This window comes from Malus sylvestris, chromosome 9 (assembly GCF_916048215.2).
Source record: "Malus sylvestris chromosome 9, drMalSylv7.2, whole genome shotgun sequence".
In the NCBI taxonomy this organism is placed as follows: Eukaryota; Viridiplantae; Streptophyta; class Magnoliopsida; order Rosales; family Rosaceae; genus Malus; species Malus sylvestris.
In genome coordinates this window covers 16250085-16265089 of record NC_062268.1, presented here as the reverse complement: position 1 = coordinate 16265089, position 15005 = coordinate 16250085, and the positions used below count along the sequence as shown (strand labels likewise).

Genomic DNA, 15005 nt, shown 5'->3' with positions numbered 1-15005 from the left:
ACATTTAACAACATGAAAAACTTAAACAACATTTTTAAAAACATTTAACAACATAAAACTTAAACGCCTATACTCCATGCTTCTTTTGGCCCAAAGATGTGCAACAAGATCCTGTTGTAGGTACTTGTTTGTGGCACGAGAATGTATTATTTTATAGCGCCTCATGTACTCATTTATAGAGATACTACCAATTCTTGGATTGAAAGGCAAATTAGGCCCATCGTATATTTTTGCACGAGCCCTTCTTGACCTATTTGGAGAATCTTGGTCGTCATCGGACTTTCCATCAATATATCCATCTCGCTCATCCTCCACTATTATATTGTGTAATATGATGCAAGACATCATGATGGAGTCCAAATTTTCTCGACTCCACCCTCTTGCCGGTTCACTGATGATCTTTCATCGTGCTTGTAGAATACCGAAAGCTCTCTCAACATCTTTCTGGTATGCCTCTTAGTGTAAGGTAAACAACTTTTCTGCGTCATTCCTAGGGTTTGGAATTGCTTGGACAAGTGTTGCCCACTTTGGGTAGATGTCATCTGCCAAGTAATACCCCATATTGTATTGACGGTCGTTGATGTAGTAGTCAAGTTAAGGTGTTTTACCTTCCGTTAAGTTATTGAAGAAGGGAGAACACCCAAGAACTGTAATGTCATTTTGGGATCCAGGGACTCCAAAGAAAGCATGCCAGATCCATGTGTCATATGAGGCAACCACCTCTAACACAACAATTGGTTTTCTCGACCTTCCGCTAAAGCCTCCTTACCATCTGGTGGGACAATTCTTCCAATCCCAATGCATGCAGTCTAATGACCCTATCATACCCGGAAACCCATTGTCTTCAGCTTTGTGAAGAAGCCGATTCATATTTTCTTGATTTGGCTCGCAGAGGTACTCGTATTTGTAAATCTAAACAATTGTGTCACAAAATTGTTCAAGAGTATCAAGGCATGTAGAGTCTATAGACTCAGACATACCATGGGTTTCATCCATCGAATCAGCTGGGGAGCCATAGGCCATCATTCGGAGTGCAACAGTAACCTTCTGATGAGGTGAGAAACCAGGGCGGCATGCACTGTCCTGCTTCGGAGTGCAACAGTAACCTTCTAACACACCCTGGCTGCAGCCACGGCTGCTGCTATGTTTTGTTTGTTGCGCCTTACTTGAACTTCTTCATTAGACTCCTCATCTTCTCGTCTCATTTGCACCCATTTTGCTTCTCTTTTAGAATTGGATGAGGACCCCCAGTTGGAATCCGAAGAGAATCCAAAGTTGGAATTCATTGCAAACTTGAATTGAAAGAGTTTGAATTGAAATAGATTGAATTCAAAGTTGTGTGAATTATAACCCAATATCCACCATATTTATAGCAAAAAAAAAAAAAATTCAAATCCAACGGCTAGCTGACGTCACTTAGCTATTGGATTTGAATTTAAGTTGTTGTAGTTTTTAAATTCAAGTTAATGTTGTTTTTAAATTTTATTTGTAGTTTTTAAATTTAATTCGTCGTTTTTAAAGGCTAATTATATTAGCACCCGACAAGTTGTTGAATAAACCCCACATACTTAATACATCCCACATTTACTTTTTCAATTAAAAATTATCGTAATACACCCTACTTCCTTTCCTATAATACCCTCACACCCCACATTCTTAATATACACCTTACATTTTCTACATACACCCCCACATTTCTCAAATCTTGTAACACTCATTTTTAATTTTGCCGAATGATTTCAAGCCATCTAAACGTTAGTTTGCCGAATGATTTCAAATTAAATGATTTGAAAAAAATGTTTAGGTTCATTTGAACGTTTTTCAATAACAGTAATAATGATTTCAAAGCTACCATGTTGTTTTCATTTTCTTGTGCATATTTTGGTCGAACCAAGTCGACCTGCAAGAAAGCATCTTAGAATAGTGCAAGAAAGCACCTTATGAATGTCATTGACTCAATCTGCAATCAGTTCGCATGCCATGGTTTTTGAATTATGAGATTCATAAGTGCTAATTCTTGAATTATTAGATTGAGTGAGATTAAATAATTATCGATGTCGTCGAAATCACTAAAACAAAGAAAAATATGAAGTCTTACCTCATGTAAAGCTTTCGAAACACCGATTTCATGTTCCGGTCAAAAATAATTTTTCTCAATCAACATGTTTGTAGTTTCAGTGCTTAGGGTTTTATTCAACAATGGAGGGTGTGAGGGGTTTTAATAGTTGAAGTAGATAAATAATACGTTAAAAGTGATTTGGGGTGTATTTAGAAATTTTTTATTTTTTTTAAGCCTAATAAGGTCAAAATTGTAATTGCATAGTAGGGTAAATAAGTTATTAATATTAAATTTTAATGTGGGGTACATTCAACATTTTGTGGGGTGCTAATATAAAATGCCTTTTTAAATTTAAGTTGTAGTTTTTAAATATAAGTTGTAGTTTTTGAATTTAAGTTGTTGTAGTTTTTAAATTTAAATAATAAATTATGTTTGGCATTTTGACCATCGGTTAAAGACGGTTTTTTGTGACATGGCTAAAACAAGTCCTATGGCCCTTTGGCTCTCAGTTGGAGACGGAGACAAATATGGCTCTATACTATTCATTAAAATATTAATATCTTGGAGGGTAAGAGGACTAAAATGAGCTCTATGGCCAGCCATCGGTTAGAGATGGCCTTAGGTATATGGCTCCAGGTAATGTCCTCTTGCTAGTGTAAAAAAAAAAAAAAATTATATATGTTGTCCTTAGTTATGAAAAAAGGCAAAGTTATAGTTTCCTTGTCGTGATAGCCAAAACTCACAAGTATAATTCGCGGAGTTTAGAATGGAAGGTATTGTTTCGACGAGATGGGATGTGTATAGTTTCGGCTTTGTACAGATGGAGGCATTCACAAATAGGAAGTCAACTGATGAGATTTTTGTTGGGGAATTGAATTCAAAGTAATGGGTTGCAAGTTCATTATTTCCGGATGCAATTGTCAATATTGTGGATTGCAGTTTACTTAGGACAAAAGAAGATCATGATTTCTTGACGAAGAGGAATTGTTTTATCATCCATTTTGAGTGAAGCTCTAGCTTGTTGTGCAGAATCCCCAGAAGAAAATAAAAGGATTAATATCCAAGATGCTGCAGTCACGCTCGATAAGATCAAGATCGAGTTTTTGAAGGACGGTGGAGGAGCACAGCTCCAGTTCTCGTTATTGTTGTGGTGGTTTATACCATGCACGAAAACTGCATTAATTTTTTCTTCAGATTATGTTGAAGGAATCGAACCGTGGACCTATCCTAATCCTTCCTTGTCCTACCCTCTCACGTCGGTTGGGCTAATCAAATTATCATAAGAGCTTCAGTATTGTGTATTGCGTTTCTCGTTTTCTACATATAGATCAATGATCTCCAAATTTCAAATTATGTTTACATACACAACTTTTTCTTTCGAGTTTTTTTTTTCTCCATTATAAAAACCAACTTCCCAAGATATGACCAATGGATCCGACAATAAGTAAAAATCACTTGTGCATATAAGCTAAATTTATGAACACGTACAACTGTGATCGTGTGAAATGTCTTCGACAAGGGCATGAAGAAGAATGAAGAATCCAAAATTATCACTGCGAAAATGAGTTGGACCTCCTCAAAGGAGTAGGAGTCACAGAAGAGCAATTACTTACAAACGTCCAACAACCCTCCACTTGCTTCTTGCTTAACTTTCCGACATGCCTTCCCATTGATGATGATGAAGAACAACCGCCTTTTCGAAAACTATTCTTGAAGCTCCACACTTTCGTCATAGACTCCAACCGCAGCAGCAGCCACCTCTTCTTTACATTGATCTACGTTGAATTTCCATTTCGACATTAGCATTTTCTCTCATTCCATCCTGATATTATACATAATAAAAATTACAACAGAAGTCTATTATATTTTAGAAATGTATCTAAATATCCTTAATTTGAAGGAAGCTTTGAATTTATTGTTGCCACTATAAGAAGCTGAATAACTAAAACTAGCTATGACTAACCTGACTCTGAGTTGATGTTGACGCCATCGGTGGAAGTGACCCCGTGTATGAATAATGTCCACAAGAAACTTCAGTCGCTTCATTCTTCATCCCGAGATCTCTCAGCCGGTTCAGCTCAGGCAAGATGACTGTACTGAGATCTGGTCTATCTTTCTTCCTCAGCTCACAACACTTCAAAGCTAGTTTTGCAAATGATAAAGCCTCTTCAACTGGCCAATTTGTCACTGCAGGATCAAGCATCTCAGCAAATGTACCTTTCTCGATAGCCTTCTCAACTTGGTGGGATAAACCCATTGCAGGCCTTGCGGTAATGATCTGCAATAGCATTACTCCTAAAGAATATATGTCCGATTTCACACCCAACATTCCTGTTTGTTGATACTCCGGGTCAATGTAACAAAATGTACCAGCTGCTTCTGTCATCCGGTATTGAGTGACGCTATCAGCTATAGATGGTGGAACTAGCCTAGCCAAGCCTACATCCGCAATCTTACTTACGTAGTTTTGGTTGACGAGAATGTTTCCTGGCTTGAGGTCACGATGCACCAGAGGCTCGGGTTTTGTTTGGTGAAGGAAAAGGAGGGCAGTGGCAATTTCAGCAGATATTTTGAAACGAATTGCCCATGAGATTGGAGGAGTATTGTTCTTGCAGAAGAGGCGGTCTTCTAAGCTTCCATTTTCCATGTACTCATAAACAAGGCATCCATACTCGGGGCAGGCGCCTACTAGGATAACCATGTGTGGATGCCTAATACAGCTCAAAACCTCAACCTACATTAAAAAATGGATATTGAAAATGAAGTTTTGGACAAATGATACATGAGAGTTTTTCCATTTCGCAATCTTCTACTCACTCAAATCAAAGTATGAACTTATTTTCATGCTTTAAGTTAGAAAATTGAACAAAGAACATAGTTTTACCTCCTGTTGGAATTGCCTCTGCCCCTGTGATATGTCCGGCCTCAAGACCTTGATGGCAACAGGAGTGTGATCAAGAATCGCTCTATAAACTGGTCCATATCCACCTTCTCCAATCTTGTTTGAATTGTTAAAGTAATCTGTTGCAATTTCAATCTCTTCAATGGTATATCTTCTGTACCGAACTTGATTGTTCACCAAAGCATCTATAGCTCTCCTGCTCTCTTCAGCTTCCTGCTTGGCTTTCCTTTCTGCAATTTTTCTCTTCTGTGTTTCCAGATCTGCTAGCCTTTGTGCCATCCGTGCTGCTTCCGTTGCAGCTTTGCTCTTCTGCCTTTCCATATCTGCCATTGCCAGCGCAGCCTCTTCCGCTAGCTTGGCTTCCTCCAACTTGCGCTCTTCTGACGTCCTCCATTTTTGCATCTCCCACGCCTGGACAAAAAAATACAAAATTTCGGGTTTGAAGTGGAATAAACTGCTTTCCAGATCATTGGAAAATATAACTATATTTGAATGTCTTACATTCTGTTTAGCTGTAGTAGCTTCTTTGCAAGCTGAAGTATACATGTCCATGGTTTGCTTCAGTTCGACCCTTAATCTCCTCATTTCGGCATCCAAGCCAGACTGTAACTTATGCAACATGAGCTTCAGTTATCTATATAAGTTCAAACCATAGAAATGGACATGGATTTTGATGCAAGTAATTGTCAGTATTCACTTTTATCTGTTCTTTATACGTTGAACTTACTGGGGTTTGCGAGTTGGAAGAGTTACCAGAACCTTCATTATCTGAACCATTTGATTGGAAACTAAATGGCCCTGAGAGATCACTGCAACCTGATGCGGAATTCCGATGAGACGAAGTTTCTGACGTGAAGCTTGCAACTGACTGTGTTGGTGAATTTGTTGTGCTGCCAGGCCTATACGCCGTTGGTGGCATTAACTGCTTAAACTCGGTGCTCTTATCTAAAGATACTCTGTCAGAGCTAGCACTGTTTGAGCTCCCGTCACTAAAATGTTTTCTGCAATGTAGGAAAAACTTATTTCTTGTTTCATTGATAACATTTAGCAAGGATCATTATACAGTAAAGACCCAATTATTTTAGTTATCCAACAAGAAAAGAATGCAGCTGCAAAATCGAGATTATATACCTGATGACATCTTCGAAGTCCGACACGCCATGAGTATGGTTGAAAAGCTGTGCCTGTAGAGAACTTTTCCTGGGAGTAACTGCGCTACTTCTTGGTGTAACTGCCCTACTTCTCGGTGTAACTGCATTACTCCTCGGTGTTTGAGGTCTGCTTGCTGACCCTGAAGTCTGAATTCTTCCTTTCGATATGACATATACCGCACAGGTTTCTGGTACAGATTTGAGTAAGCAAGTAGGCACATCTGAATCCTTAAGTTTTCTACATGAAAGACAAATACCACTCTAGTTGTTAAAAAGAAAAATACATAACATCTCAACTACAAAGGCCTCAGAGAGAGAGAGAGATCACCTTGTTATAACATTGCGACTGGAAGCGCCGACAACAATATTGCATATGGAGTTGTTGACAATATAATCAATGAGCGCACTTGGAACATCGATGTCGTGGATGATCACTTCCTTGGCTACAATCTGAAAAACTCATTGCCATCAATAACTGACAACCAGGTAAACTGATCTTAATCTACGACATAATATCCAATAATCCAAGTGAATATTTGGCAAGTTGTAGTTATTTAGCCATTCATATATGCACAGACCAAGTTTACGAATTTGGGGCACACCGACGGCACTGTATTAGGCTCATAAGGGAAATTGAACAACCAGGGCACGCATAAGGAGTAAAGACTAATTAAAGAACAAATTCAGGTTAAGTGTTCCTGGTGAGCTACATTACTCAGGTGAATTAGATTTTAGAGGATTTTTAGCATATGGAAATCAAATGATATTAATCACTAACCCCTTTTCGTGCGCAGAATCCTCGGTAGGGAAGAAAGAACTGTTGCAGCTCGTCTTCAGTTGGCGGGCGACCATCTTTGGAAACTAAACCAACATCCTCTGCAAAACCAAGAACACATATCTCAAACGCATACACAATGTGAAGGCTACATATTCCATGACATGACAAGGTAAATAATGATTTATTAATACCGCAAATACATGTTAACAACAAATTAATCAATGACAAAAATTTCTAACACAAGGTTAATTATTTGTGCTAAGGGGGTTAAGACATAATTTTCTAAAAGGACGACCCCAAGCCACCAAGACTCTCCGCTTTACAAGGGTCAAGGGGAACAATAGTGCGCAGTCTTACTCTTACTTTGCGCAGTCTTACTCTTACTTTGCGAGGGTCGGAAGACATAATCTTCTATTTGAACCAAAAAAAAAAATTGCTGCAGATATATGTTAGGTTAGTTGGCCAAAGCAGCGTACCAGTCCCGTTGCACAAGAGTCAGAATCCCCTTCCCCATAGATTAGAAAGGTTTAAAATAGAATATCGTTTTTGTCAAATTAAAACATAAAAATATGGATGCAACCATGATTGACATCCCAATTGATCATCATATAATGTTCTTGATGGTGATCACATCAGTAATTGTTAATTATGGTGGTGATAATTATTAGTGTTTATGGTTATGATGATGGTGATGAAGAGACGGATACCTACGAGGATGCAAGCTGCGGTTTCGAACGTGAATGAGGATGCAATGAGAGGTCCTATTGCTCAAAAGATTATCAACTGCCCATTTGACTGCCAATTGGCTGTTCTTGTCTCTGTCAATGGCGACCACGGTGGAGCCGGGGTCCCCGGCCGCTGATGATTGTCTGAAAAGTGCCATCAAAAGCCGAGCACCACCCCCGCTACCACGGAGAAGAAAGAAAATGAAAAAAGTGGTGTGTGGTTGTATGTGTTGTACTAAATTTTGATGATTAAATACATGACATGGGAAAACCAACCTTGATTAACAGACTCAAACAATTTCCGCCTGTCTTTCTAGCATTCAAGCAATCAGTTAGAAGTTGCAGTAGCCAGCCTAGGTTGTTCGTTCTCACAGGTCACCACTTCTAGAATATATAGGTACAACTGAAATCTAGTGACTGCAAATTTGAATTCGTAAAAATAATTAGAGTTTGGTCAGTTTGTTTCCTTTATTTTTTTAGAAATTTTGAATATTTGAATTTGAGTAGACATTGTTAGAGTAATTTTTTCGGGTGGCGTTACCAATTCACTCTATCGTTCGCTATAATAAATAATGTGACAGTATGACCGTGACATTTGCATCACATTCGCATCGTAAAAACTCAAACATATACGTGACCTTAGGTGCAAGGATAACTTCGCGGCCTGACCGCCATATCGATTGAAAAGGTTGTGGCCTTGTGGGTGGGTTGTTTTCAAGTAGTTTTTACCCTAATTCTAAGTCCAAAGGTGTTTCGATAACATTTCAAAACTGAAGAACCTAAGCAGAATCTGTTTCATTTGAACCAAGGCACCATATGTTGTGGCCCTTTGATGTTCTTAATTAGCAACTAATTAGCTTCAATCTTAGTTGTCACTTTTGACTACATATTCTGTCACGTCCCGGACCCAAAATCGGTGGAATAAATAATCCTACACTCGGTGCGCGAATAAAAGTGAAAATAATAAATAAAAAAATAATCATCTCTTATATTTACATCAGAACGTTACACAACAATACAGTCACACTCTAGCTTACATTCCAAAAGTCCTCTATACTCCCCATGAAAGTCAACTACTTTTTCAAATTTCTAATTCAACACCAGTCAAATAATTCATAAGGGGTGAGCTACTAGCTCAGTAGGGCAATAACCAAAATGCATTTAGCAATGAGAAAGCAGTGATGATGCATGAATGTAATGTTTCCTCTTCATTCTATCATGTTAACCTAGTTAACAGATAATCCCATTTCTTTTCATTAGTCATATTGTTAAACTCTCAGTCCCAAATCCAAAACCCAAATAGATTGTTTTATCGGACTCTAACCGAAAGGGCTTCACTCCTTTATTTCGTGCACTTTGAGTTGAACATAAATCTTGGTGCTCTGAGAGCAGACTCAACTACTTTTATTTTCATATTTCCATAAATCTCATACTTTCTCAAATTGGGACTCCAACAAATGATCATGTAATGATCATAGTTATTCAATTCCACTGATACTTTCCCAATGAGTCCACAATGCATGTCACAGACTCACAGTTATCGTTCATGATAATTATGAAACAATATTCAAATGACATTTCAAACAAATAATATTCTTCCAGAAATAAGCCAAACACATAAGCATTTGAATCATGTTATCAAATAGTCATACAATTGCACCAATTAACATATACCACATAATCATGTGTACGAAGCCAAATAATATACATATATAAAGATTCCCCCAAAGCTTAGGGATGGCAATTTAATTCGTCAAACCCGATCCCCGTAGGTAACAGACCTGAACAGTTCGGTTTCAGGTATCAAATTTCAGGTCTTTTACAGTTATGGGTAACCGTTGAGTAAATTGTTCGGTTTCAAGTTCGGTTATGGTTATAAGGGTATCCGCTCCGAACCTGTACCCGAACCCGCTCCGTTTTTATTCTTTAATAAAAAAATATAAATATTTATTATTTATATTTTTTTATAAAAAAATAAAATCTCTATTTTTTTTTTCTCCAGCAACTTTAATACTGAAGACTACAAAAGTATTGAGAGTGCAGTGCACACTTCAAAGCCTTTGAGTTCTTCCAGAAAGCACACCTCACTCTCTCTCCACGTTCCTCCCATTTTTGTGCTCTGTGCTTCTCCCTTCACCGAGCACCACACACACACCCGTACACACATGCAAAACAAGGACCACACCACCATCTTTTCTCCCTCATCCCTCACCTTTCTCTTCTTCTCGTGCTTTCTCCCTCACCTCACTTCTCTGCAACTCTCTCTTTGTCTCTCTCTCCCTCTCCTCATTACACTCTCCTCACCTCTCCTGAGCTACGCACACACGGCACCACCACCCACACCATCCCACCGTCTCTGGCGAGCCCTCAAACCACACCCTCCAGACCCCCACCAATCTCTGCAACCTCTCACTCTCTCTCCTCGTCCCTCTCGCACCATCACCTCAAACTCCCCCGAGAACCAACCACCGAGACACCACCGGCCTCCTCGTCCCTCTCACTGTTTAATCAGTTAAATTTTAGCGTGTTAACACTTGCTTAATTTTTCATAAGAAAGAAATATTATATATTCATAAGGGAAAACCGTTACCCGACGGGTTCGGTTATAGGGAATATTTGTTTGAGTTTTTTACGATTTCGGGTACGGAAAAAACAAATAGGTTCAGTTATGGGGATGACACATCTGAATCCAATCTGTCCCGTTGCCATCCCTACATTCACCACGTCACCGTCACAGTGTGTCAATGTCCTTTTGTTGCGTGACTAGAGTTCCTAGTTCAAAAAAAACAATACAAACGGTTACTAAATAATCCTCATATAGTAACTCGGTTATATTCCTTATTATAATTAGGGTCCAATACTTTTCTCGTAATCCAAATTTGGTGTCCACTAATTGGTACCTATACCCTTGTCCTAAACAGTTTCCGAGTTTACAAAATACCCCTGAACTTTTGAACATTTACACTTTGGTCCATTAACTTTCTGATAATTACAAAATGACCCATGAACAGAAACTTTTTTTTGTCTTTTTTCATTTAGGTCACTGGTATAAAGCAACGGCAACAGACTTGTTTTTCGTGAAAATTAAATCCAACTTTCAAGCCAAGATACAAAATTCATAAGTGGTACAACTCACATCTTCCATACAAATGTCCTTTAATATTCAAACAGTATCTGACGAAAACTGACCGCACAATGTACAGACAGAATTAGAGGATCTGGCCTGGATCCTATCTCCATGTCGTCTCCCCATTTCAATTCCCTTTGATTTAAGGTCCAATGGCAGCTTGCCATGTGTCAAGCAATAAGAAAATTCTAATTTCTCTCCTTCTCCTTTTCTTTGATCCCATTTATACTTCTGCATGTGTTGACATGGTAGAATGGTAGTATCATTAGAGCAGTTCCACCGTGGGAAAGGTCCCTTCAGACTATTCACTATTTAATCCACCAGTGAACAGTAACTACCCTTAATAAATAGTAACTACCTTTTGCATCTCCACACCTACACTGAATAACTCTGGCAGTAGGTAATAAAATATTATTATTTTTTTTATTTATAAAATAATACAAAATAATTTAATTTGTAATTTCGGATAAAATTTTTAATCGTTTTCATTGCGCCATGTGTCATTATCCAAAAAGACAATTATTGGTGATGGATTTTGATAAGATTTTTATGCAATGTCGTCATGCCACGTATCGTTACCTTTTTCAGAATCGTTGAGGATAGATTTCCGATAAGATTTTTAACCAATTATATTGCGCCACGTCACAATCTGTTTACAATCTTTGAGGATAGATTTCGATCAAAATTTTAACAAATGACAGCATGCCACGTAGCATTATCTACAACCTTATCCTTTCTGAATCCTCTATATAATCCACCATCCATCCTCAGAAATCTCACACCAATTTTCTGAAGATCTCTATCATTATTCATAGTTTATGCTTCTTTCTTCACCAAAATCAAAATATGTATCATTATTCATAGTTTTTGCTTCCTTCTTACAATGTCTTATTCTTTAAGGATGATGTGGGAAATCGATCAGCAAGAGGAATAATTGTTTAACCAATCAGAAGAAATGTTCAATCTCCAGGTGGCCCAAAAATGAAAGGGAAGATAATGAGGAGCGTAGAAGGAGAGATGACGAAGCAAGATTTGGCAGAGCCTCATATTCCCGTCGAGTCATCCAAGTTGTGGGTCAGATTTGCAAGCCCAGTCGTTCCGGAAACCTTGATAGAAGCATGCAGCAACGAGGTATGGAACTCTTGGACGATTGTTTTGTCCGTAATAATGCATTCCCTGATACTTACTTTAGACGTCGTTTTAGAATGAAACAACATTTGTTCAACAAAATCATGATTGATGTTTGCAACCATGATTCTTACTTTGTGCAAAATAAGGATGCTTTTGGCGCTATAAGTCTCCTTCATGAGCAAAAAAGTAATGCTGCTTTGCGGATGCTTGCATATGGAGCATCTGCAGACCAAAAATCAACCATTCTTGAGTCCCTGATGAGGTTTTGCGGAGCAATCAAATCTATCAACACCGTAGAGTACCTCCGAAGACTTACTGACATGGACTGGCAAAGGCTTCTGAAGAAGGACGAGATGCGAGGTTTTCCTGGGATGATTGGAAGCACACTTCAAAGGCCATATATGCGCAATGCTCGACAAATTGACTAGATAGAGCATCAGTGGGAATTGAAACAAGCTGAAGATACTTAAGCTCATTTAGTGTGTTTGTTTTTATTTGGTGTGTTTATTTAATTTTATTTGGTGTGTTTTTTTTTAGTTCATTTAGTGAGTTTTTTATTATTTGGTATGTTTATGTAATTTTATTTGGTGTGTTTTTTTAAGTTCATTTAGTGAGTTTTTTATTATTTGGTATGTTTATGTAATTTTATTTGGTGTGTTTATGTCATTTGAATACAGATTCTCTTAGTATAAATAAAATACCAAATTAAAGAATTTTACTCTCACTTTAAACTGGAAAATGTTGCAGTCCTATTAGATTAGGAATATGATTGTGTAAATCCTAGTGGATATGGGAATGCATCTTATATTCCTATTAGGAGTGGATTACCTATTAAATGTTGTAATCCTAAAGGGTAAGGTATTAACCTTTCCTACTAATATAAATAAAGGCACAATGGGGTGGAATAACATACACCCACAATTATACATCTTTCTTTTCTCTCTATGCCGCACTTTCCCTTTCTCTCTGGCCTCCATAATTGTTCAGTAAATTATGCCTACAACAGAAATAATATAAAGTACTCTATTCAATAAATAATAAATTACAACCCAAAGTTATTGGAAAATTATGAGCTCCGATTACAAAAAGTACTCTATTCATCATCACTTAACCAATTCGAAGATTACTACTAGCTTGTCCCAAGGCGTCTCTCTATGTACTAAATGATTGGCTAAGTAATTTCCAACAACTGAACATCGATTCTTTGGTTCTTTTCCCAACAATTTTCTTGAGAAAATTGGTATGAATAAGACTCCACATTTCTCTCAACTGCATCTCATTACCTGTAAGAGGATCATGAGTAACTTCAACCCAGCTAGTACACAACACAACATCTTCAATAAGCGTCCAATTTGTACCTGCATCAGTAGTCATTTTGTTGGAAAAAAAATTGGATTGAAACTTTGAGAGAAAGATAGGAATATAATTGAAAGTAGTTGAGAAAATATGAAATTGTGGTGTAAGGTAGAAGATAATGATAAGGTATTTATAGAAAAGTAAAATCAAATTTTTTTTTTAGGATTTTTATTAATTTTTTACATTTAAAAAAAATATTCACGTAATTAATCTCTGCCGTTGGATTAAAAAAAATTTGAATTCCAACACTCAAGATTGTGCCACGTGGCACAACTGTAAGATTTCTAATTTTTAAACTATTTTTTTATAAAGATGAATAACGTGGACCGTTGATCTCAGATCCAACGGTTGAAATTAAATAAGGTTTTAAAATTATTATTACCATTGGATTTCCAACGGTATAAAACAACTAACCGTTGAGATCCAACGGACGCTGAGGCGCCATGTGGCCTCCAACGGTCACTGACGAAGGCATGCGCACGCGGGCCCAACGACTGAAGCAAAACAGAAAAACAACGTGGCTGACGTCAGCCTTGCATCAAACCCACTCCGAGTTCTTGGGCTGGCAACTCTCCATCGGCCCCTCCCTCAGGCTTGCTCAAGCTCGCTCGCCAGCACACGCTAGGCTTCATCACTCGGGCTCTTTGGCCTTGTTACTATGCTTGTCCCTCGGGTTGGAGCACACGGTGGAAGTGCTCTTAACACCTACTCGCTGGTTATCCCACATGTTGTCACGTGGCAAGTCAACCCCACCTTGGTTGTCACTCCGCATGAAAATTAACCTAAAAATTCTTCAAGTTTTGAAAAATAATCTGAAACATTCTACAAGTTGTAATGACTCGTAATGAGGCCCACTGCCTTCATAAGAAAACCTTTTCGATAAATAAACACAAAATATTTTTCCAAACATTTGTCCTTTTCAATAATAATTTTTGGGGTTTAACAAATTCATATCTCAAATCTCGATGGCATATTTTCGATTTTGCATTTTTTCTAATGGAAATGCTAACAACCTATTTGTCTGGACGTTCATCTTTAACTTTTTTATGTATCCTTCTCATTTTACAATTTGCACAATGATCTAAACCATCTATTTAAAATTAAAAAAAAAAGTCATTAAGGATGACTAAATCCAAAATTGCTTAATCATCAATCCAAAATCGTTTAGTCATTAATCGATCTTTGATTATCTGATAAATAGACGAACCATATTATTCAGTTCAAAATTAAAATTAGGATAACATTAATCAAACTGTTAACAGATTATGTTTGGAATTTTTTTTTTTTTTGTATTTTTTATGTTTAAATTGTAACCTAAAAAAGTGACCACTCAGATTATCAAAAAACATTTCTTATAGCTTTTTCGAGCTCGAAAGAGGTGGATAACTGTGACCAGTAGCAGATCTACAGAGAGACCTGGGAGGTCTCAAGACCCCTTGGTGACCTTAAACAGCTGCTAGAAATTTTTCGAGGACCCCTCGTACTTGAACAAGAGGTTTGTGCTGTGCAGGTTGCAAGTTGCAGCGATGTTTTCTTCTCAAAGAAGATGACCGCGCGCGGAGAAGAAAGAAAATAGGACCCTTTTTAACTATTGGCCGAAAACGATAATGTTTTGGCCAATTGTTTTAATTTTTTTATAAAAAAAAATTAAACAATGGACAAAACGCTGTCATTTGTCCACATTGTTTCAAATCCCAGCCCACATATGTCCCCACAGTCCCACCATTCCCCGCTCATCTGCTTCCCCCAATGTCCAGCTTTAACATATTCACCCAA

General features: G+C 37.7%; 1 protein-coding gene across 2 annotated transcripts; it reads right to left on the bottom strand.

Annotated features, from left to right (window-relative positions):
* Positions 1–3500: 3500 nt before the first annotated feature.
* Positions 3501–7968, bottom strand: LOC126581902 (U-box domain-containing protein 52-like). Of its 2 annotated transcripts, XM_050245835.1 has the most exons (10): positions 7892–7968; positions 7602–7795; positions 6891–6988; positions 6441–6562; positions 6093–6350; positions 5689–5962; positions 5463–5564; positions 4944–5372; positions 4023–4793; positions 3501–3834 (listed from the first exon to the last, which is right to left on the bottom strand). In XM_050245835.1, the coding sequence occupies exons 2-10, from the start codon at positions 7771–7773 to the stop codon at positions 3610–3612; spliced, it is 2451 nt and encodes an 816-aa protein (XP_050101792.1). In that variant the 5' UTR covers positions 7774–7795; positions 7892–7968; the 3' UTR covers positions 3501–3609. The 2 variants fall into 2 exon arrangements, with proteins under 2 accessions (XP_050101792.1, XP_050101793.1); XM_050245836.1 differs by having other exon boundaries at positions 3696–3881; positions 7602–7954.
* Between the last annotated feature and the right edge of the window lie 7037 nt (positions 7969–15005).